The sequence below is a fragment of the Mustela nivalis genome, assembly GCF_964662115.1.
Source record: "Mustela nivalis genome assembly, chromosome: 7".
Taxonomy (NCBI): Eukaryota; Metazoa; Chordata; class Mammalia; order Carnivora; family Mustelidae; genus Mustela; species Mustela nivalis.
The window spans coordinates 60181915-60207086 of record NC_139026.1 but is presented as its reverse complement, the minus strand read 5'-3'; the positions used below and the strand labels follow the sequence as shown (position 1 = coordinate 60207086).

Genomic DNA, 25172 nt, shown 5'->3' with positions numbered 1-25172 from the left:
AAATGAGCAAAGACATGAAGAGACATTTCACCAAAGAGGATGGTAAAAAAAATACATGACCAGAAGTTCAGATCATTAGTTATTTGGTAAATCCAAATTAAAACCACAATGAGGCATCAGTCTATACCTGTCAAAAGAGCTAAATGATTGTAATAATAACAAATTTGTTACAAATAATAATAAATAACAAATAATATCAAATGATAACAAAAATAACAAATACTAAATAACAAATGGCAAAGATTTAGAGAAAATAGATACATTGCTGGTGGGAGGTAAATTGGTATAGAAAAAGAGTATGGCATTTTTTTTTTTATAAAACTGCTATATATTCCAGTAATTACATCTTGAGCATTTATATTAGAGAAATTACAACTTATGTTAACACAGAAATCTATATATCACTGTTCACAACAACTTTGTTTGCAATAGCCCAAGCCAGAAATAACCCAGATGTCCTTTAATAGGTGAACAGTTAAAGGAAGTGTCAGACTTCTGTACCAGGACTATGATTCATCAGTGGAAAAAAACAAGTTATTGATACAGGCACCTTCTTGGATGGATTGCTGGGGAGTTATGGTGAGTGAAAAAAACCAATCTCAAAATGTTACACACTGTATGATTCCATTTATATAACATTTGAAATGACAAAATTATAAAGATGGAGAACAGAGTACTAGTTGCCAGTGATTGGGGATGAAGTGGGCATTAGAGGGCGGGAAGTGTTTGTGGCTATAAAAGGGTAGCACCAGGGATCCCTGTGATGGAATTCTTCTGGACCAAGACTGTGGTGATGGTCACACAAATCTACTCACATGATATAAATGCACAGAACTAACAGGAATTAAAATAAATAATGCATAGAACCAAATACACAGGAACACATGTAAACCTAATGAAATCTCATTAAGGCCAGGGAATTGCACCAATGTCAATTTCCAGGTTGTGATATTGTACCGTAGTCAAACAAGATGTTACCATTGAGGGAAAGTAGCTAAAGGTTATTTGAATTCTCTGTTGTATTATTGCTTCCAACTGCATATGACTCTACAAGGATCTCAAAACAATTATTTTTTAAAGTATATGAAGATGGTATGAGCCAAGAGACAACTCAGGAAAGCTACTGGGTCACATTTTAAGGGCTATCATTGTCACATTTAGTATTCCGTACATTATCCAGTAGGCAGTGAGGAGTCTTTGGGGAAAAAAAAAATTAAATAGGAGAGAAATAAATATGAGTGGTTTTTGGAAGATATCTTAGATAGAAATATGAATTGTTCAACTGAGAAACACAAGAGGCAGAGAGGAGGCTATTGTAGAACAGCCAAAGTCACAGCGATGGGGCAGACAGAAGGTGATAGATTCAAGAGGCAGGTGGCTGCACACGTGACAAAGTGTTAAGCTGACAAAACTTGGCGATTAGTTGGAAAAATGAGTGAGAGAGAGGGTGGTGTCATTAGAACATATCTTTTGAGACGGCAAGTAGAGGAGGAAAGCCTGGTTTAAAAGTGTCTAGGAGACATTCTGATGGATCTCTCTTCAGGAACACTCAGAAGTGCAGGACAGAAGGTTAGGACAGAAGCCAGGGTTGGAGGAATAAATTCAGATGCAACCTACACAGAAATGTACAATGAAATTTTGTAGGTATATAAGATAATTTTGAGAGACAATATATCATGAAAAAAAGGATAGATTGTGGAACTCTAGCCAACAACACTATTTTTCGGAAGAAGAATGGCAGTGAAGGCAATTGAGTGAGCGGTCAGAGAAGACGGAAGGGAGCTTTAAGAGAAGGTAAGACTCGAGCAAAAAGGAGGTGTCAGAAAGAGGGGGCACCCAGCAACGCAGCTGTGTAACTGTTCAGGAGAGTAGAGGGCTCATTAGATGAAGCCATTAGCAGGCACGGATGTCATTCTAAGAAAGCGGCATCAAAGGGTTCAGAATCCACACTGCAAAGGATTGAAGGATGAAAAGGAAGCAATGAAGTGAGAGCAGGAAATGTGAGTCACTTTTGCAAGTTTTTTTTTTTTTTAAGATTTTTTATTTGTTAATTTGAGACAGAGAGACAGGGGTAGTGACAGAGATCAAGAGCAAGCAGGGAGGAGAAGGAGATGCAGGCTCCCCACTGAGCAGAGCGCCCGATGCCAGGCTCCATCCCAGGAGAACAGAGTTTAACCAACTGGACCACTTTGGCATCCCAAGTTTTGCAAAAGTTTGGGTGTGATAGGAAAGGAAAGAAAATATGGATGCTTTAGAAAGGCTGAGTTGAGGAGTTTTTTTTTTTTTCTTTTTTTATGATTTCTGACCTGAGGATCCAGTGAATGAAACAGCCTTAAGAACGGCAAACAAATAGGGGCGCCTGGGTGGCTCAGTGGGTTAAGCCGCTGCCTTCGGCTCAGGTCATGATCTCAGAGTCCTGGGATCGAGTCCCGCATCGGGCTCTCTGCTCAGCAGAGAGCCTGCTTCCCTCTCTCTCTCTGCCTGCCTCTCCATCTACTTGTGATTTCTCTCTGTCAAATAAATAAATAAATAAATAATCTTTAAAAAAAAAAAAAAAAAAAAAAGAACGGCAAACAAATAATCATCCGAGCAAGGTAAAGAAGAAATGGGAAGGAATGGATTCAAGAGGATAAATATAGGGTTTGCCTCAGAAAGGAGTATGGGATTGGATATTTAAATTGTGAAATACAAATGAATTAGAGAGCTATATATAAGTTAATTTGTGCTTTGTACTTGTTTATTTTCTTTTGTTTTTCAAAGGAGAGTTTATGAAGTTTATTGTTATACACAGGATAGACTATGATAAAATTATTCAGTAAGGAAGACCAGGTAAAAGAAAATAAGGTTAGAGAAAATAAGATGAAGTCAGGGATAATGTTAGGGAGGAAAAAAAAAGCCATTTGGGGGTCTTGCTGGAGGCACGCCACAATTTGAAAATTGGTTCATAAGTGCTTTGAAAGCAAGATCTGGATTTTCCAGTTCCCATAGCTTGTAGAACAGTGATCAGCACATAGTGGCTATTTTGCGAATTGTCTTCCCTTCATGGAATAATGCTGCCAATTACTGCCAATTTTCCATATTTGGTTGTTAAGCTAAAAAATGTAAGAAAAATACAAAGCGACTGGACAAGAGATGAATCATACTCACAATTTCATTATAAGTGGGGTCGGTACATTTTGGAACAGATTTTGTTTTCCTCCTACGAACTTCACTGGGATATGGTAAAAGATAAAATTCAACATGTGCACTGGGCGCAGAGCCATCTGGGAGATGCTGCAAAGGAAAATGGTTATAAATATTAATGCATGTTGCTATCAAAGAAAACAAATACATAGCTACTAAAGATCGAGACCAAAGGCAGGATCAAAATTTATTACAGTACTGTTTATCACAAAATAAGAGAACAATCAAAAGAAATACATCATCCCTCAAAAATATTCCCAAAGCACAGTGTAAAAGAGCAAAATTGTCCATGTTAAATTAAGTGTTGTGTCAGAGAACTATATTTAAAAGCCTATTAAATATAATTTACTTTAGTTTTTTATAGTAAAAAGTACATTTGCATTTTTGACAGAAATGGTCAAAAGATGAATATAAGCCACAGACAGAAGCAGGAATTAAGCGCCTCAGGATACTGTCCACCACTTATAAATAAAAAAGATGCAAGTTTAACACATAAAATAAAATGTAGCATTTAATGATAAGTATATGTATATTAGATAATATCACATTTAAGGCAAAATTTAATTAGAATAGCAGATGAAGAGACTTGCAACTTTAATATAAGATTTTAAGGCAGTTATGATCATTTTATTATCTAAATTACCCTAAAATATATTGGATAATCCTTCTCAAACTATGTTCTATGGAGTTTCCAAAGTTGCCTAAAATGCTGCCTGATGCATCGGTAGATGTCAAATGGCTAGATCTTCGGAGCCCCTCTCCCCAGCTTCTCCTAACAGGCCCCCAAACTACCTCCCATTCCAGCTTCTCCATTCTGGCTTCAGAACTTCTCACTTTCTTTTCCACCTTTCCTTATTATGGATTTCTTTCTTTCTTTAATTATTTTATTTATTTATTTGACTCAGAGAGAGAGAGAGAGCACAAACTAGGGGTGGGCGCGGAAGGAGCAGAGAGCTTGACTCAGCTGGATCCCTGGATCCTGGGATCATGACCTGAGCCAAAGGCAGATGCTTAACCAACTGAGCCACCCAGGCACCACTGGATATTTTAATTTCTTAATATTCATTTGAGGAATAAGTCCGCTGTTTCAAAAATATGAAAGCCCCTGCACTTCAAAGAAATGTGTTTCATCCTTGGCATCTTGACCAAACAGAGAGCAAATCATACTAAAACTCTGAATATCTAGTTTGATAAAAAGAGAAATGTTTATGGGGTGCTTGGGTGGCTCAGTCCGTTGGGCAGCTGCCTTCAACTTGGGTCATGGTCCTGGGGTCCTGGGGTCAGGACCTGTGTCGGGCTCCCTGCTTGGCGGGGAACCTGCTTCTACTTCTCCCTCTGCCTGCTGCTCTGCCTACTTGTGATCTCTATCTCTGTGTCAAATAAATAAAACCTTTTAAAAAAAAAGATAAATGATGGTGTAATTTATATTTAAAGAGGAGGATTTAAAAGTCAAATTTGAGGAATTTAATGTTTATTTTGTTGACTATATTCTAACCATTAAATTAGTAATTTTCAACAAATACATTTCAGTCTTCTGAATCACAGTGACATTTACATGTGAACATCCAGTGACACCCCCAACGTCACTAGCTTTAATTTTGTATCTTTCTTTAGCACTCAAAAAAGCACAGTGGAAAGTAAGAAAATACGATGATTACTCACAAATTAAGTACAGTACATCTGGACACATCATATGTCAAAATACTAAGATTGTCAAAACTGCTGCTATAGAGTTCAAGTTCTCCTGCCCCACCTGAAACTCTCCTCCAGGACAAAATGCTCAGTGTCTCAAATGTATCGATGGCCTAATGGAATCTCAGTGTTGAAGAAAGACATTGCTATTAATATTTGAGAGAGTGCTTTTGTTTTGTTTGATCTGGTTTAGTTTGGCTTGAAGAGAAGGATGAAGGGAGTGTAATGTTTTGCTCTGTGTAATTCTCTCTTGTCTGCCATGGTATTGCCGATACCATCCCTATCATCATTATAGGCTCCAACTTAGTGGTTAGAATCATGGTTCTGAAAGTGGACTTTTTGATTGCAATCTGGGCCCCCAAATTTGCCAGCTACGTGGCTTTTGGAAGGTATCCTAACTTTGCAGTGGATCTGTTTCCTCACCTGTAAAGGAGGATAAAGGGTATATGCCTCACTGCATTCAAAAGATTAAATGAACCATGTAATGTGAGGACAACTCGTGAAATAGATTTAGGCTTAATAAATGTTTGGTACTATTTTTATTTTCTGTAAATTAAAGTTAAACATAAATATACTATATACACTAATTGGACAAGATACCCTAAGGTACTATGACATTTATGAGCAAAATCTCTTAACCTTGGCACTATCAACATTTGATGCCACAGAATCCTTTGCTGTAGGGGGCAGTTCTACACAATGCAAATATTTCAACAGCATCACGGGCTTCTCTACCCACCAGATTACAATAGCGACATCTTCCCAGTCGTGACAACCAAAAGTGTCTCCATACATTGCTAACTGTCATTTGGGGGACAAAATTAATCCCAACTGAGAACCATTTAGATGACTCCCAAATAAAGAATCTCCAGTTCAACCTTTGAATCTCAACCTAGTGACCTGTGACTATTTCCACCTGAGTATCTTCTTGGCACCCTTATACAAAATAACCAAAATCTATCTTCTAGCCTTCCTTACCACTCCAAAGCAAATTATTCCAAGCTGTTCAAACTATATTAAAGTCATACTATTCGTTTTGTGTGGTGTCTCCCTTATCACTGATTTTCAAATCCAAGTGTGTACCAAGATCAAAATCCTGTTTGCCCCAGTTCATCTGCCACCACAGATCTTTTCCTAACTTGTTGCAACTGGATTTTAATAATTTTGTATGCCCTCGTCTTCCCAATTCTTTTCTTCCTTCATTCCATAGGTCACTGTTGTACTTAATCTTCCTATAAAGCTGCTTTGATCATGTCACTTGCCCCACTGCCTAAAGAATAAACTTCCAATCACAGAGGGAGAAAGACATTTTGCATACCAGCCTTCACCAAGCATTTAGCAACTAAAGTTTTAGGTTTCTGTTTCCAAGTTGATGTCCTTGACAAGGTCCTTGAATATCCTGGAGTTTTTAGAATAATAGAGCATCCCAGGTTTCAATTCAAAATCAGGGGTGCATTAGATCTGAGCAGCAGTGGGCTTAGTCTGTCCTTAATAGCTTTCAATGCAGACATTGATTTCTCAGGTCTTTCAGAGATTCTCTTTTTGTTTTGTTTTGCTTTTTCCAAAGCAGCTGTCTTATCAATGTTAGTTTTTTCTTCCTTACTTTTACCATATCCTGTTTCTTAAAGATCACAGCTTATTATAAAAAACTGTCTTCTTGTCAATACTTCTCCTATCATCCTTTGCCCTTTTGTTCATGTGAATAAAATTTAACTTTAAAGTGATTAAATAACCTTTACCTGTCTAAATGTCTTAACCTAGGATTTTTACTTTGGTTGCGTTTTAGACCTTCGCGAAGATTTAACGCTTTGACCTGCGGAGTCAGTACCGCTTAGTCTAAACAATGAGAAGTTTCCTCGTGTTACCCAGAGGGTTTTCTTATTCACAGTCAAGCAGCGCTACCACTTTCTTCTAGAATTCTAACATTTTCACTGTGCTCAGAAGAGTATGTGAAGTCATCCATACTTCATTTTTGTTACTCATCCTTACTCTGAATTCTATATATCCTAAATTTTCTGTTAAAATATTTCTCATTTTTTATATTTTTAGAAGTTTTACATATGCTAGCTCCCTTATGAGCCTAGAAATAATTTAAAAGGAAAATCCCTGTCTTGATGTTTCCCACCTCTCTCTCCTCACATTTCCTTTGGGCTTCGCTCCATTGGTGACTCACTGCCCTGTTACCCTACCCCCACCTTCACTTCCTTCGTCCTAATCTTTCAGTGAGTCTCTGGATCTCCAAGGAAAAATTTAAAATCCTCCCTTGAGACTGGGCTTCCTTTTACCTTATTCTTTTCTTTCCTTTCCTAGTCTTGCCTTTCTTTCACAGCATTCCTTTCTTTCCTAGAAATCCTGCTCCTGACACAGTGCTTGGCATACAGTGAATACTAAATAAATAGTTACCAAATGACTGAATGGATGACCTATATATTTACAGCATCTAGCTCTTTGAAAGCACTCCATAGTTATTTGCTGAATCATTATTTATAATGCAATAGAAAAAGCAGAAATGTTAACTTCCTAAGTTAAAAAATGGATGTGTCTTGGGGTCTGTTCCTGCGGTCTGCCCTGGGCGTTTACCCTGAGCACTTGCTGTCTGACGGCATCTCTCCACGGATAGAACCGATCTTCACACACACTTCGTTGGGTTTCACGACTGATCATGGGTATCTGTGTTGAGGTTGGCTTGTTATGTCTGACATCTCAATAGTCCACTTCTAAAACTTTAATTTTATCTCATCTCTCTGATACTAAACAATTAGATGCTTACTTCCTTTCTTTAGCCCTTTCTGCTCGCAACTGGAGCTAGGCTGGGTTTGTAACATAATTGCTTGTAATCAGTCTCAGAATGAATCCTTAGGGGCCATCCTCATGTTCCCCTGAAGACCTGGTCTCTGATTGCTGTTCTCATTTCCTGACACCTTGTCCAGTCTTCTGTGATAGTCCTCCCCACCTCTCTGGACTGTCTCCACTTAATTCCTTCCAAAAAAAAAAAAAAAATTTCTTAACAATAAGTATAACAGGCTATCTAAATCTTCTAGGAGCTAGCAAGGATCTGACAATTTCTTGGGGCCTAATAGATGGTGGAGTGTGAACTAAGGTCATTTTGTTGTTCCCATATCTCCAGTCAACCTTATACTGTTTCCCCCCTCTGTGTGCCCCTTTTGTGGAGAACATGAAAGAAACAGAAACAGGTACATTCAATTCGAGACGAGCCGCTGGTGACCTTTGGGTGGAGGCAAGGTACTGGATCCATGTTTGCACCAAACATTCCCTACAGAGGAAATAAATATGTCTCATACATACGTGCTATATTTTTTCAAATATATGTAGGTGTTTTTGATTCTACAATTTTAATATTTTAAAAGAAAGCATGAACCGAATTTATAGTAGTTAAAAATTTGTTTTCTACTTTTTAAATCTATCAGATTTTTAGAAAATTTTTTTCAAGTTTAGAAAGAGGTCCCTCCAACTGAAAGGGTTGGAAATGAAGGTCTTACCATATTCTTAACATTACTGATGGAGGCACTTCTTTTTCAACTAAGAGTGAAATATAGGAGATTCTTACTTTGGCTATTGTTTTGGGTATACAAATTAAAATGTACATATGTATCCTACTAAACCATTATTCACAATGCTGACTTCTATTTTTTTTTTTTTTAGATTTTTAAAAAAATTTATTTATCAGAGAGAGAGGGGGAGAGAGCGAGCACAGGCAGACAGAATGGCAGGCAGAGGCAGAGGGAGAAGCAGGCTCCCTGCTGAGCAAGGAGTCCGATGTGGGACTCGATCCCAGGACGCTGGGATCATGACCTGAGCCGAAGGCAGCTGCTTAACCAACTGAGCCACCCAGGCGTCCCACAATGCTGACTTCTTAATGGTATTGTTTTAGGTGTATAAATAATTAAGTATGCTAATTTCTGCCTTCCTTTCTTGTCCCACTTTGCACATAGCATTTCAATGCACTTCTGTCATTTTCGTGGTCAGTGAATAAAACTATATTGAAAAATGGTAAATTTACCAAAATTAAGAAAAGAAGAGTAAGCAGTAGTATGTTTCTATAGAAGCAAAACACAATGTAAACTGTTTAAAAAGTAAATAAAACCATTTCACATTGCAGGGTAGGCCAACAACCCTTTAGTATTTTCATGAGTTTATGAAGAAGATACTAATTTTTCATATACAGTAGTAATAATAATAGCTATCACATAATGAGTATCTATTCAAAGCACTCTCTAAAAATAACACTTGAGCCAGTATTACTGCCTTTATTTTATTGAAAAAGTTTTATTACAACTTGTGCTCTTAACCACTACCTTTTATTGACCCTCTACAAAGAATGCAAAGGAAACCACCAGATTCAAATTAAGAGCATTTCTAGATCAAGTTTTATCAGAAATGTGATGAAGATAGACGGTTTAAAAATAACTTCTGTAGATTAATTCAAAGCTTAATTGTATTTAATGGGTTCTTACCTTTTTGATGAATAATTTATGAGAATTCCCCATCAAGATTTTTTTTTTTTAACTTAAATGTTTCCAATCATTTGATAAGATAGGCTTTGGTAGAAATCAACAGCAGATGATTAAAATATGATAGTGTTATCAAAACGTGAGGTCTATGTCAGAAACAAAATAACAATAAAAAAGTGTTTTCCTCATCTATGTGCCTGCCAAATTGCAGTTCTGAAATTCAGGCTAGCTACCACGAAGAGGGTCTTTTTATAAAATGAAAATGTACAAAAAAAGTACAGGAGTACAAGAAAAATGCCTGTGATATATAGTTTGCTCAGTGCTGCAGTTAAAGAAGTGGTGGAATGATCTTTCCAACCTTTCTGTGTGTGTCTGTTAATACAGAATGGGATGATTTCAGGTCCTCATGAATTAAGTTAGGATGGTCTTCTGCTTCATTTCACACCAATTAAGCCCTTAATTGAATTCTTGTCACTAATAGGTGATTCTCAGTAACTTTTTTAAAAAAACAATCAATTCAAAAATCACACCACTGTGTGTCCAACACTTTGGATGAGGTCACAAAAGAGTTGCTGAAACCATTTCTACTTTCAAAGAAATAACAAACTCATGGGCATGATCTTCTTATTATATACATATTAAAAATTTTTAAACCTCAACTTGATGCAGTTAACAAGTAGAAATCAAAGTCTAATAGATTGAATTCTTATTTTCTGACTCAATACATAGGAATTGAATTACTTCTAAAAATCCAGAGTTTTAATTAGAGCTCCAGATTTTGCTACTGAATTGTCTTGTGAAATTTGACAAACTTTTCCATTTCTTAATCTTAATAACATTTACAAAGTAAAGTTTTAAACCTCATTTATTTTTTATAATCTACTTGATAGAAAACCTGAAGAACTGTTTATGAGTTAAGTATAATTAAACTTTTTTTTGCAACTGCATTGAACCACTCTAAATGATTTCAAATCCTCTCTTATCTTCTATCCCCCAATGCTAAGAAAACTGTACAAATAAGAGACATACTACATTTTATTAATGATTATTGAGAAATTGTGAAGAACAAGTGAAATACTGAAAAATTAGATTTATGGTGTTGTTATACTTGTTAGTATTAGAGATTTGTTTGCAAAAAAACCCAGAAACTAGTAATTCAGAGGTGAAGTATGAGTTTTCTACCTATATACTTCAAATACTTGCCTTCTTCCCTACTAAACATTTTTATCATGATTTAAATAAAGATACAGATACGTAATGTATAGCTGTCAATAATCTGAGAGCTACGGCCAATATGCTTGATCATATAATTAGGACTGAGATGGGAAGGGCTGGAACAATGAACTATATCTAACAAGGTTAGATACAATAGACTCATGTCAAATTCTTTTGGGTCTGAAAAACTCATTCTGCAAATCCAGGATAAGAAATACTTTGCTTGGTAATAGCACTTGGGAAAACTCTAAAAAGTTGTATGTGATTATAGGTTCAATATATCCAAGACCAAGAGATTGCTAGGTACAACCTATAGTATGGCCATCTGCCTATCATCTATCTATCTATCTATGTAAACTGTCTATCATCAATCTATCTATTATCTAGCTATCTAATCTATCATCTATCATCTACGTGTATATTATCTATCTATATCAAATATACTTTAAATATAAAGAGATGAAAGGTTAAAAGTAAAAGGATGTAAAAGATATACCATGCTAACATGAATCAAACGAAAACTGAAAAATTATATAAATATCTGACAAAGTATATTTGACAGCAAAAAAATACTACCATGAATAAAGAAGTTCATTTTATAATGATAAAGGGGTCAATTAATCAAGAGGACATAATAATCTTAAATGTTCATATAACATAAAACAAATTCACAATTATAGTTAAAGATTTTAACACCCCTGTCTTAATAAATCATAGAACTGGCATACAGAAAATCAGTAAGGCTATAGAAGAAGAAAATGAGGTGAAATGATGTTTTATAGGCAGCATATAATTGGGTCATGCTTTTTTATTTTTTAATCTATCCAGCTGCTCTATACCTTTTGATTGAGAATTCAACCCATTTACATGTAGAGTAAATATTGATAGCTAAGGACTTCACTAATGTCATCTTACTGTTTTCTAGCTGTTTCTTAGTTCCCTTGTCCTTTTCTTCCTCTCTTCCTGCCTTCTTTTGTGAACTTTTAGTGCTATATTTTGATTTCAGTTCCCTTTATCCTTTGTGAATTTACTGCAGGTTTTTGCTTTGCGGTTACCATGGGATTTACATAAAACATCTTAGGTATAGGGGTACTTGGGTGGTGCAGTCGACTGGGAGTCTGACTCTTGGTTTCAGCTCAGGCTATGACCTTAGGGTGGTGGGACAGAGCCCTGTGTCCAGTTCAGGAGGTCTCTGCTTAAGACTTTCTCTCCCTCTCTCTTTGCCCCTCCCTGCCTCAAATAAATAAATCTTAAAAAAATATATAATCTATTTATGCTGATCAATTTATTGCAATCACATACAAAAACTCTATCCTGTATTCCTTCATCTTATTGAAGTCACAATTCACCCCCTTTTTATACTGTTTATTCATAACTAATTATTGTAGCTACAGTTATTTATTTACTTATTTTAATTTTTTTAAAGATTTTTATTTAGGGTTGCCTGGGCTGCTCAACTGGACAAGCATCTGCCTTCAGCTTAGGTAATGATCCCAGGGTCCTGGGATGGAGCCTCACAAGGGGCTCTCTGCTCAGTGGGGTGCCTGCTTCTCCCTCTCCCTCTGCTCGCTGCTCTGTCCACTTGTGATCTCTCTGTCTCTCTCTCTCTGTCAAATAAATAAATAAAATGTATTTAAATAAAGGGGCGAGGGAGAGAGAGAAACAGACTTCCCGCTGAGCAAGGAGCCTGACATGGGACTCCATCCCAGCACCCTGGAATCATGACCTGAGCCAAAACCAGACACCTAGCTGATGGAGCAACCCAGGCACCCTGCAACAATAGTTATTTTTAATACTCTTGTCCTTTAACCTTTATGTTAGAGCGGAGTGTTTAACACTCAACCATATTATACTATTTGAGTACTCTGACTTTCCACACTTATTTTTGTCACGGGTTGTATTTATGTATTTTCATATGTATTTATGTTATCTATCAGTATCCTTCATTTCAGCTTGAAAAATTCCTTTCAGCATTTCTTATAAGGTGGGTCTAGTGGTAATGAACTCCTTTAGCATTTATTTATCTAGAAAAATCTGTATCCCTTCTTCATTTCTGAGGGATAGCTTTGCCAGGTAAAGTATTCTTGAGTGGCATTTATTTTAGTTCAGTACCTTGAATATATCCTTCCATTCTCCCCCCTCTACCCCCGACCTATAAGGTTTTTGCTGAGAAATAACCTAAGGGAGGGGCCAAGGTTTTTTCTTCTTACTGCTTTTAAGATTCTCTCTTTGTCTTTGATTTCTTACCATTTCATTATAGTGTATTTTGAAGAGGATCTCTTTAAGGAGAGCTTGTTTGGGGAAGCACGTGCTTCATGAACTTAGATACTCAAATCTCCCACAGATTTGGAAAGTACTCAATAATTATTTCTTTAAATGTGCTTTCTGTCCCTTCTCCCTTTCTTCTTCTGGAACTTCAATAATTCAGAGTTCTTGTTAAGGTATCTTAAGATCACATAGGCTTTCTTCAGTATTTTTCATTTCTTTTTTATTTTTCTTCTTCCTTTTTGTTCTCTACTTACTGGATAATTTCAAAGTTACTGTCCTCTGTCTCACAGATTCTTCTTCTGCTTGATCCACTCTGCCGGTGTTGTTTTCTCTTGCATTTTCTTCTTTCATTTATAATATTCATCAGCTCCCAAATTTCTGTCTGCTTTTTTGAAAAAAAAAAAAAATTCTATCTCTCTGTTAAACTTCTCATTTTTTATTTTCATGTATTACTTTCCTGGTTTTGTTGAATCGTCTTTCTGTGCTTTCTGTAGCTTACTGAATTTCCTTTGAAAAGCTGTTTGAATTCTTTCTATCAGGCAAATCACATATCCTTACATCTTTGAATTTGGTTAGTGAAATATGGTTATGATCCTTTGATGGTGCCATGTTACCTTGATTTTTCATGTTACTTTAAGTTTTACATTGTTGTCTTCAAATTTGAAGTAGTTGCCACCTCCTCCAGTCTTTACTAACTGTCCACTTCACGTGTTTGAACATGTTTTTTTCTACAACAGTGTGATGAGACTTCTCCTTTGTAAACCTGAACTTCCACAAAGACTCTTTCATCTGCAGATGACTGTTAAAGACAGTGCTTTCCAGGAACTCATTGACCTTGGCTAAGAGGGGAGTGGAACCAGTTCATGAGCCACTTTAGGGTCCTCAGCTGGGAATGAGATCTGTGTGTCTATTATTTGGTACATGCGTGGGTGAGAGTCCTCTAGATTCCTTGGTATATGGAGTTAGATCCCATAGCTTCCAAAAACATACTTTTGTCTGTGAATAGATGCCAAATTGTTGTTGTTGGGTGAGGGATGTCTTTTGCAACTATGATGCTAATATGACTCCCAAGTTGATTTCAGAAAAGCCAGGAAGGAACAGGATTAAGAGAACCAATGTCAGGACCTTAGCTTATGCTTATCTTGTTTGTTTGTTTGGGCTAAAATGTAGACTTGAGGGAGTTATGGATAAAGAATAGCAATTAGGGTATAAGCCTGTCAGTAAAGAACAGAGAGTGATTAGATAAAATTTGCATCATGTGGTGACCTGTACATTGATGGTGTCAGATGGAGATATGGTAGTGTCGTTGTTGAATATTTAGAGAAATAATCCTCAGCAGGAAATCACTTTATTTTCAAGTGAGACAGATGTGAAGGTCAAATATTTGTCATTCTCAGTTTAGCATCGTGTATTATAGACAGTAAAATTCACAGAGAAAAGCTATTCATTTATAAACATAGCTCAAATTAAACTGCTTTGCATTGTGGCTATTTTTTCACAGTAATGTACGTTTAAATAAATATTCATTTATTTAACACACATGTATTAAGGGCATAGTATTAAGCTAAGCAATGCAGAGTATACAAAATATATTTCCCACAATTTTTATAATCAGTGTATTTTCAAAACAGCTGAAAGTACAGGATGAACCAAAATGATAAAAGTTTTAAGAGCTGAGATAAGACAGTGAATATCAAATGGATGGCGTAAACAGTAAACAGTAAGTATAATAGGAGGCCAAAGGAGAGAAGGATCACCAGAAGCAAGAGTGACCCAGGAGCTTCAGAAAGGATGAGAGGTTTGAGCTCAGCCTGGAAGTCGAATTGGATGTAGAAGGTAAATAGAGCGTAAGTAGAAGTTTGCTACAGTTTGCTAGAAGGAGTGGAGTGTGTTTGGTAAACAATGAATGAGCCATCTAGAATATAGATTTTGTATTGGGGAGGGTGATTATAAAGGTAGGTGTGGCTATATTGTGTAGTACCTTAAATATTAGGTTGAGAAATTTGAGTTTTACAAAGATGCTACTAGCATTTTTATTGGTATGTTAAAAATGAAATTTTAAGGTGTTTTAAAGCAGAATGGATTAAAGAAAGTAGAAAACAATGACAGGAATATCATAAAATCAATCAAAATAATCCACAGGTAAATTAATAGAGAATATAGAATAGGATTTTGGCAGTAATAAAAGTAACAGAAAACTAAAAGGGTTTGCTGATTATTATACATAGGAGTATTGGAATAAGTTAAAATATGGAAAAAAATATGTTCAGAAGTTATTTGAGGTTGGTGCAACAATTTTTTGAAATAAATAGTCAAGAATGAGAGTTGATTTTAGAAAAGTAAAGAACTATAATTTAGAACTATTGAGTTTAAAGAGATGGCAAGATATCAGAATGCACATGCCCATCGGCCAGTTGAGTTCAGAGAAATATTTAAAGTAGAGATATAAATTTAGGAGTAATTCACATAATCTTTGAAGTCATAAAGCTGAATGGAATTTTTTTAGGAAATCAGTGGAAGAGTTAAAGCCCTGACTACAGGAAAAATCTTCACATTTAAGGGCAAAAGGTGAAGTTAGCGTCATTAAGCCACTATGTACATTAACTAGTTTAAATTTATGAGCGCTAAGGAAGCCTCAGAAAGAGTGCTATCCTGAGAATAGTAAAGTTCACAAAGGAAAGACTAGCTAAAGATGGTGATATTGGAAAGAGATCATTTATCATTAGCATATGATTTATCAAGGTTTAAGAACAATTTATGGTTTGTTTAATTAAGAAATAATTGGTAGTCTTTGAGGGTGTTTCCTTGGTAAAAAAAAATCATGAAATATTTATATCTGGTCTGGTTACTCTTCACTGTCCACTGCTCTGCAGCATATTCTTTGAAATGGGAGATAAATATCATAATGGGCTGACTCTAGAAGAATAATTTTTTATTAATGAAATATAAGCCAAATACAATTGATGGAATAATTATTATTAGAAAATTGCCTTTTACCAAGAAATTGGTGTTTATTTAGATAGAAGTGCATCTAGGATGGAACAATGACAAATTTCTTTTAAAAATCTAAATTTAAAGAATTGAATAATTGGGATAGAGGACTTAGCCAAGTTACTTTTTAAAGTATACACAGAACATTGCTATTTTTACATGTTGATCATTGCCATCATCTCTGCTTTATTTTCACAACCCTCCCCCCTTTTTTTAAAAAAAGATGTATTTATTTTATTTTAGAGAGAGAGTGAGCTTGGGTGTGAGGGGGCAGAAGGAGAGGGAGAAAGAAATGAGCAGATTCCATGCTGAGCAGAGAGCCCGATGGAGGGCTCCATCTCATGACCCTGAGATCAGGACCTGAGCTAAGACCAAGTTAGCTGCTCCATTGACTGGGCCACCCAGGCACCCCCTCCCACCTTTTTTTTTTTTTTTTTTTTTTAAGAGAGAGACAGAGAGAGCTTTCATGTGAGCAGCGTGGTGGGGGGTGGGAGGTAGAGGGAGAGAGAATCTTAAGCAGACTCTGTGCTGAGTGTGGAGCCCCACAAGGAGCTTGATTTCATGACCATAAGATCATGATCTGAGCCAAAATCCAGAGTTAACCACTTAACCAACTGAGCCACGCAGGTGCCCATCCCAACACTCTTTTATTAACTTTACTAAATCCAAGTGTCCTCTCCAACAGGCACCGTGATGTGCTTAGTGCCATGTACAGAACTCACATCGTATTGTATGCAGAGTGTCGTGTGTAGGGTAATTAACCACTTGAGAAATGTTTCTCAAAGTGTGGTGCATGTACCCCTTGTGTCAAAGAGCCTTCTGGAATGCTCATATTTGGGAGCATGAGAGAAGAAAACAAGTTTAGATGCGGAAGAATAGAGGGATCTATGAGAACAAGAGATCCTGTAAAACACAGATGTAGAAACACCAACCTACAGGTACCCGGATGGCTCAGTTGGTTAAGTGTCCAGATTTTGGTCCAGGCATGATCTCTAGGTCATGGGATGGAGTCCCACATTGGGCTCCATGCTGGGCACGGAGCCTGCTTGGGATTCTCTCTCTTCCTGTCCCTCTGCCCTCCCCGCCATAACACTGGCTCATGTACATGCTTTCTCTCTTTAAAAAAAAAAAAAACCAAGAATAAAAAAAAAACATAGTTACAGAATCAAAATCACTATATATACACACACACACATATATATGCATATATACATATATATTTCTTTTAAAGATTTTTTTATCTTTAAAATCTTTTTCAAAGGTTTTATTAAATATTTTTATTAAATCTGTTTAAAGATTTTATTTATTTATTTGACAGAGAGAGACACAGTGAGAGAGGGAACACAAGCAGGGGGAGTGGGAGAGGGAGAAGCAGGCTTCCTGCCAAGCAGGGAGCCTGATGCATGGCTCTATCCCAGCACCCTGGGATCATGACCTGAGCCAAAGGCAGATGCATAATGACTGAGACACCCAGGCACCCCACAGAATGTATATTTTAAAAGTAGGAACCTCCAAGCTACACAGACACATTAAAATTGTAAGAAAATTCTTAAGTAGAAACTAAAATGTAAGGAAATGTGTGTGTGTGTGTGTGTGTGTGTGTGTGTAGCCTGGGGTTCTTACTGATCTGTTTGAGTCTACTTCTTTCTCTCCTATTAATTTTCTTAAAAAAAAAAAAATTCAGTGCATTAAAGTCCAAGTGTGTGTGTTTTAAAATCTAGTACCCAATGTCTATCACCCCAAATGTTTAAGCAAATCTAACCATAAAAGGGACATATTTAAGTCTTTTGTATTTTTGTGTTTTTAGATTCTGTCCTATAGCTAAATTTGGGCTAATGATAGTTGGAAAGAAAAGAAAAGAAAAATAAAAGAAAAGAAAATAGAGGAAGAAAGTGAAGAGAGGAGGGAGAAAATAAATAAGAACTAAGTTTTATCCTTTTTGCTTTTGAAGCCAATTCTTTTACTGCTGGAGAACTTGATGGGGTCAGAAGACAAGTTTAGACCATAAATAATGACATCAAGTTTTTGCCACAGTATTGTCTCTAGATACATTTGTTTTCTCACAGAATGAAACAAGCCCCATAATTTCTGCTGCTTCATCCTTTCTGAGTCTATAGCTGGAAGATATAATACCATGAATATTCATAGCAAAATGAAATAGACCTTTTAATTAATTACTATACAAGTGGCTTATTGGGTAATAAGGCTACATAAGTCCTTTTTTAATTGAAGTATAGATGGCTTGGAATGTTAAATTAGTAACATTGTACAACATAGTGATTCAACAAGTCTATATGTTATACTAAGATTACCACAAGTGTAACTACCATCTGTCACCATACAATGCTATTACATTACCATTGGCTATATTCCCTATGCTATACCTTTTATCTCCATGAATTACTCAGTCCATAATTGGAATCTTGCTTCTCCCACTTCCCTTCATCCATTTGCCCATTCCTGTAACTCCCCCACCCCGCCTCGGCAACAATGCCATTTTTGTTCTCTATATTTATAGATCTATTTGTGCTTTTGTTTGTTTATTCATTTGTTTTGTTTTTTAGATTCTACACATAAGTAAAATCATATGATATTTCTCTTTCTCTATCTGACTTATATCACATAGCATTATATCCTCTTAGTCCATCCATGTTGTCACAACTGGCAAGATATCATTCTTTCTAATGGCTAATATTCTATTGTGTGTACATTATGTGTAAATGTATATATATATATATATATATGTATATATCTACACACACATATCACATCTTCCTTATCCATCCATTAGTCAATGGACACATGAGTTGCTTCCATATCTAGGCTATTGTTAAAAATGTTTCCATAAATATAGGAGTACATATATTCTTTCAAATTAGTGTTTTCATCTTGGGTAAATACTCAGTAGTGAAATTACTAGATTATATGGCATTTCTAGTTTTAATTTTTTGAGGAACTTTCACACTGTTTTCCAATACTTGCACCAATTTACATTCCCACCAATTTACATTGCATTGTTGTGGGAATGTGCACAAGGGTTCCCTTTTCTCCACATTCTCGCCAACACTTATTATTTTCTTCTCTTCTCTTCTGTTAATTTTCATATAGCAACTATTCTTTTCTGTTTTGTGTCCTTCGAAGGGATTAAACAGCACTCCATTCGAGGTGTGTGCTGTTTCCCTTGTTCCTCACTTGAAATCATATTATTTTGTTACAGTGTAAATCTCTGACAGTGTGAGCATATTCAATATCAGAAAGAGTCTGGAATCCTTTCTGACTACTTTTAGAGCCTTCGAGAATGCACATATTCTGGGGCAGGTAAAAGAAAACAGTGTGAAAGTGACATAGATGAGGGGAATCCATAAGACCAGGAGAGACATCGTAGATGCTGTGATGGATGCATAGAGAGACATGCAGATGTCAGAGGAAGAGGCATTTTATAGTGGACTACATGGGAAAATGCTAGAAAGATTTAAATTTTTTTTTTCCAATCTAAATGATTTTTATATGTTTCCTTGTTATATAAACTGAAATATTATTTTATAAGATTTTGGTCAAGCTTCTAAATAACTGCATTACTTTGTTTACTAGAATAAATCATTTTAGGCTTTAAAAGGGGAAAATTTTAGCAATTTTGTTTTAGCTTGTGAATTCACAGGAGGGAAGTAGTTCTTAGAGCTTCAAAGATTCAATATAAGATAAACAATTCTCTTCATCACACTTAATATTAAATAGAACAGAATTGAAGGTGGAATAATTCATTTTAACATTAAAATAAAATGAAGAACAACTTCTTTAGTCTGATTACTTAGGCATATGAGAATCCTAAAGGCTCAAAAAATAAATAACAATTAAAACTTGAAATGAGCAAAGACAGTATGTGGAAAATTTATAGATAAAATTTTCTGTCATTTATATTATGTTGTCTCTGTCTTCAGTTAAGCAGAAGAAATAAAATAGTCATCTAAAAGAAGCTGTGAAAAAAAGCAAGGTATGAGAACTTTGTTGTGGTGATTTGTGCAAGGTGAACAAGCTCCTAATTCTTAGTTGTTCACATGAGAAATAATTTGACATTCTTTTATTCAATAAAAAGTTCATTGAGTACCTATTATGTACTTGACACTGTTTTCGCTCCTTGAGTTATAGCAGTGATAAGGGAAGTGGAGAAAGTAAAGAAGGAAAGGAAGTTTGGAAGTGGCAGCAAGTGTGGTTTTGCAGTTTTACATGTAAGAGTCAGAAAAGGCCTCACTGAAAAGGTGGCAGTCGGACAGATCAGGACATGTGAGATGGAGCCATAAACCTGAGGAAGAACATTCCAGATAAAATGAATAACAGGTACCAATGTCCTGGGGCAGAAACATGCCTGTCGTATTTAGGAAGCAGGAAGGAAATCACTCAGGCTAGAATGGAGTGATTGAGGGAATCTGTGGAGATGAAGTCGGAGAGGTCACAGAGGCCATACTCGTAGGGCTTCTCGATCATTAATAAGTACTATGGCTTTTGCTTGAAGTGATCCTCAGAAGGATATGAGAAAAGAACAGCAAGATCTGACTTATTCTCGAAGGAATTTTCTGGTCATAGGTTAGGAAGAGAGTCGAAAGAAATGCAGGCAGAAGCAGGGAGACCCATTAAAGGATTACAGCACCGATTCTGGTAGGGGATGATGGTGGCTCAAACCAGTTATGGTAGTTGTGGCGGCAATGAGGGGGCAAAGTGGCGGCATGTTGGATTTATTGTGAAGGCAGAGCTGGCAGGACTTGCTGATAAATTGGTCGTAGTTTGTGAGAGATGTCAAAACGACTCTAAGGACTTTAACTTGAGCAAATAGTAGGATGAAGGTGTTATTTCCTGACATGAGAAAGATTGCAAAAGAAGCAGGTGTGGGGGGCAATAACCAGACGTTTGATTTGGTATATCTTAAGTTTGTGATGCCTATTCAGTGTCTACTAGAGTTGTTGAGTAATCAGTTATACATACGCCTCTGGATTTTAGGGAGAATTCCAAGCTGGTGTTATAAATATGAAAGAGAAAGACATGTAAGTGCTATTTAAAGCCACAGGGCTAGAAATAGAAAAGAGAAGTGTAGCAATGAATTCCAGGGCAATGCTAAGATTCAGGGGAGAACAGAGGAACTGCCTTTAGACTGAGAAGGCAGACTGCAAGCAGTACCACTTCATTATTGGAAACTTTCTTTCAGAGGACATTGGCATTGGAGGGGCTCTAGGGGACCTACATTTTTTTTTTTTTTTTTTTTTTTTTACTTTTGGTAGGATTCACCTTGTCATTTGACACTTACCCATCACTTGATCTACATCTTACATTTCTGCTCTTTCTCACCCCCTCCCCCTACTTCATGCCTGCATCACATTTGTTTTGAATATTCTTACTGTTAGTGCCACTTCACCTCGCTACAAAATGCATTTTTTAAAAACCGTCAAAAGTAATTTGGGGATTTTTATCTGGTGAATAAAATGGGTGACCAAATTTGTTAATACCACTTTTGATCAACTATTAGGTATGACTGTTGAGTAATATCACCAAGTTTACTGTGTGGTTTATGTGCCAGATCTAAAAGCAACATCAACAGGCATGTTCTAAAACGGTTTTGAGCAATGACATTACTGAATAAATATGTAATTTCCAAGAGGAATTTTTTCAATTAATAATTTTTTTTAAGATTTTTTTTTCAAAGATTTTATTTATTTATTTGACAGACGGAGATCACAAGTAGGCAGAGAGGCAGGCAGAGAGAGAGGGGGAAGCAGGCTCCCCGCTGAGCAGAGAGACCGATGTGGGGCTCAATCCCAGGATGCTGGGATCATGACCTGAGCTGAAAGCAGAGGCTTTAACCCATTGAGCCACCCAAGCACCCTTTTCAATTAATAATTATCTATCGTATACAAATATAAGTTCTGTTAACTTGATTAACACTATTTCTTAACATTCTATTACTTTATCATATATATTTATACAGATGCTTAAAGTCCATGAACATGCAGATAGCCATAAATAATATCTAATTGAATCATTTCCCAGACTAAGAATTTCTTAAACAATTCCTATTCTCATTTAAGATGATTATCTTACCAAAAGCAATTGAAAATAACTTTTTAATGAGTAAAACATCTACAAAAACATATCTAATAATATTTTCCCAGCTATTACAAAAACTGCAGATTATGAACACCACAGAGTTACAAACAAGCACCCTTGGATATCCAGCTACTGCTGTTTGTAAGAGATTTATCGCCAGCAAGTTATGCCAACTATTTGTTCACTGAACAGATATTAAATTCTAGTATGTTCCGATGCACATCACAATGAAAAGGGTTTAGTCTTTTAAGTTTTTCCAAGCACATCATAAGAGACTTATATGTACAAGGGAGGGAGCCAAAATAGTGCTGCTGACTTTCTCTGTAACGATCAGTGCCCCCAGAGAGTTTTACCGTATGGAGTACCTGTCTGAGTAGATTAAAGAAAGACTAAAGAAGTAGAGCATAGAGTTAGCCCTTTCTGTATACTGCACACAAACGGGACCATTAATCAATTACACCATGACTCAGAAAGCTCCCTCTCTCAATGACAATGCTCCAACTGCTCTCCATGCCTCTGACTTGACCCATCTTCGGAGAGGAATGGGGTATCATGGAACAGCTTTTAGTTTTCTTTAGAAGCTAACTACCATTGTTGTTCTAGGTTCTGGGATACAAAGATGGGGTCTTGTCTTCAAAACCATTATTATTTTTTGAGGGGAAAGATATATCTTTGAGTAATTACATCAGAACACGATAGCTGTTCTGGTGGTATAAACTCAATGCACTTAGTGGGTATTTGGGGGGAAAGCCTAGTGGTTACTGGCTTTATAGAGGAAGTGCCGGTGTTACTCAAAGAGATATTACTTCCACTAAGCTCAGCAGGATGAGATAGATGAAAATTCTTGGGACCTTGCTTTTTCCCTTTGGAGCTTAATACTCTAGCTATTCCCGCACTTTCAAATCTTTTTCACTAGATTTGGCCTGACACTTCATTGTGAGTAAAGTCTAATTTTCATCCTAGGATTTTGCCTGTAAAATATTTTATAGTCTTTACCCCAGAGATTGCCATCATACTGAGGCAGAACGTTGTAATTGGCCCACTGTTCCTCACTTAAACTTGGTGGCTGGCCCCATTCCTCTTACTAATGTTGACATTAATTGCCGGAAGGAGGAAAGTGATTTCTAAATGTAGGTTTGCATGTTTCATATTAGAAATAATAAACTTACAATGTTCTTCATGTGTTTCACTAGGATGGTCAGCTTCGTATCCTCATGTGATATCACTAACTGCACCTTAGGCGTCTTGTCAGGAAACTTCTCACCTGATAAAGCAATAGAATTTTGGTGGGTTAAACTGGAAATGGTTCATCTCAGGTTAAATTAAACATTAAAAACTCAAATGGAACCAGTGAATAATCTGCAAAAGAAATATTCTTCTGATCATGCAAAAAACAAAATACTCTTTAAGAAACTGAGTTGGTTAAAGATTGGATTTGTGCCTAATCATCCCAAACGAACCCTTTCTCCTCGTATTTTGTGTTTTTGATTGATTTTGTGTTTGTTTTGATTTATAATTCTTCCCAATTATTTAAGATTGAAAACCCAGTGCCATTTTTGGCTCCCATTTTCTCAACATTTACTACAATAAGTTTAAGTATTAGAGAGCATGAAGTGTTAGCTTTAAAAGTCAGTGAGCCTGGGGTTCAGGTCCCAGAACTATACTTAAGACTGTGTTCTGTGTGTATAATTAACTCATGACTAAGTTAATTGACTTCCCTAAAACGGAGATAATAGTTACCTACTTTAGGATAGTTTAGATGATCAACTGAGAAATTCAAAAGTTTTCACAATGTAATCTCTCCATAAATGTTTGCAATTAGTAATAGTCTTATCCATATATTTGCATTCATTTTATCCTGTGTGTTTCCATAGCTCCTTGTTCAGAAGCATAAGAATCTCATGTCTAAATTACTAGAACATTCTCTTCTCCTCTCCTAAAACCCAAATCTATTTGTACACAATTACTGGTATATTCTTCCCACAGCAACTTCCTAAAATTACTCTTTTGACCAAAGTACAGTTCATAGCTTTCCAGTGCTTATGAAAAAAACCCTGAATTTCTCAGGCTTATATTGCTGCTTCTTATTGAATCTTTCTGTTTTTTATTTCCCACTGTTACTATTCCATGCTGTGGTCTGTACGTTCAGTTCTGCAAACATGCTCTGCTATTTCCTTCCAGGCATTGCTCATATTATTCTCTGTATTTGAAATGACCTCTTCCACCATTTTTGGCTATTGAACTTTCATCTCTCTAAAAGGCCTAATTAAAATGCAAAATAGCTTCTGCGGTTACCTCCCTTTGAACTCCCCTAGCACAGCCCTTATCACTTAATATTTGTATCATAATTATTATCTTACATGCCTCAGTTTGCTTAGTGGATTATAATCTCCCTCCAGGCATACTCTTTTCCTATATTCCCAAGGGGTATATAAATCAGTGCCTGCTCCATAATGTCACACTAAACATTTATTTAATAACAAAAGTAGTCTTATGTTTTTCAAATTGTATCATTCCAGCTTTAAAACAAAGGCTTTGGTTTTTAAAATTTCTGGCTTACAGCCCCCAAATTAAGCATAATTTATAGTTTTTCTGGTATTTCTATTGGTTATTCTGGTTGTATATTTTCTGAGGGAAGTTAGAAGTTATTAATAACAAGAAATTTGGCAATGTTCTACTGTGGGCTCATCGCGGTCAACATTGTTTTCTAAGAGTCAGCCTCAGCTCTCTAAAACTCTTTAATCTTTGATAATTAAACCTGACTAGTATGTTTCCTTTTCCAAAGATTTTTACATGTTTGTAAAAGTAGTTTACACATTGTACATGGGTAATATTAATTAATGTTATTGTTCACGTGGATTATTGACATTGAAATAATTAAAATTGGCATTCTTACAATTGAAATGGTAATCACGTAAAAATAATGAAAATATTCTTCCTTTAAATATTTTTATTTGATAATATTTTTATTTGAGACAGTGTGAGTTAGAGATATTATGAGATAATTCTGAGTATGGTACTGAGGTGAATTGCTTTCATAGTAAAAAAATGTAATTGGATTTTTGGTGTGAGGATGTTAAAAATGGTGATGACTTTTTGATGCACAATGAACATTATTTTTGAATAAAGTGAAAAGATAACTACATAGAAACTCAATGTGTTTAATCAGAGTTTTTTTTAAGGTTTTTTTTTTTAAAGATTATTTATTTATTTATTTGACAGAGATCACAAGTAGGCACAGAGGCAAGCAGAGAGAGA

General features: G+C 36.0%; 1 protein-coding gene across 3 annotated transcripts in view; it reads right to left on the bottom strand.

Annotated features, from left to right (window-relative positions):
* PIK3C2G (phosphatidylinositol-4-phosphate 3-kinase catalytic subunit type 2 gamma) overlaps positions 1 to 25172 on the bottom strand; it is a 351683-nt gene that overhangs the window by 6371 nt on the left and 320140 nt on the right. For all 3 annotated transcript variants that reach the window (XM_082742400.1, XM_082742402.1, XM_082742401.1), the window contains 2 exons: positions 23084 to 23178; positions 3148 to 3273 (listed from right to left, as the gene is read on the bottom strand). In XM_082742400.1, coding sequence (XP_082598526.1) covers positions 3148 to 3273; positions 23084 to 23178 — 221 coding nt within the window. The remainder of the gene's footprint in view (positions 1 to 3147; positions 3274 to 23083; positions 23179 to 25172) is intronic.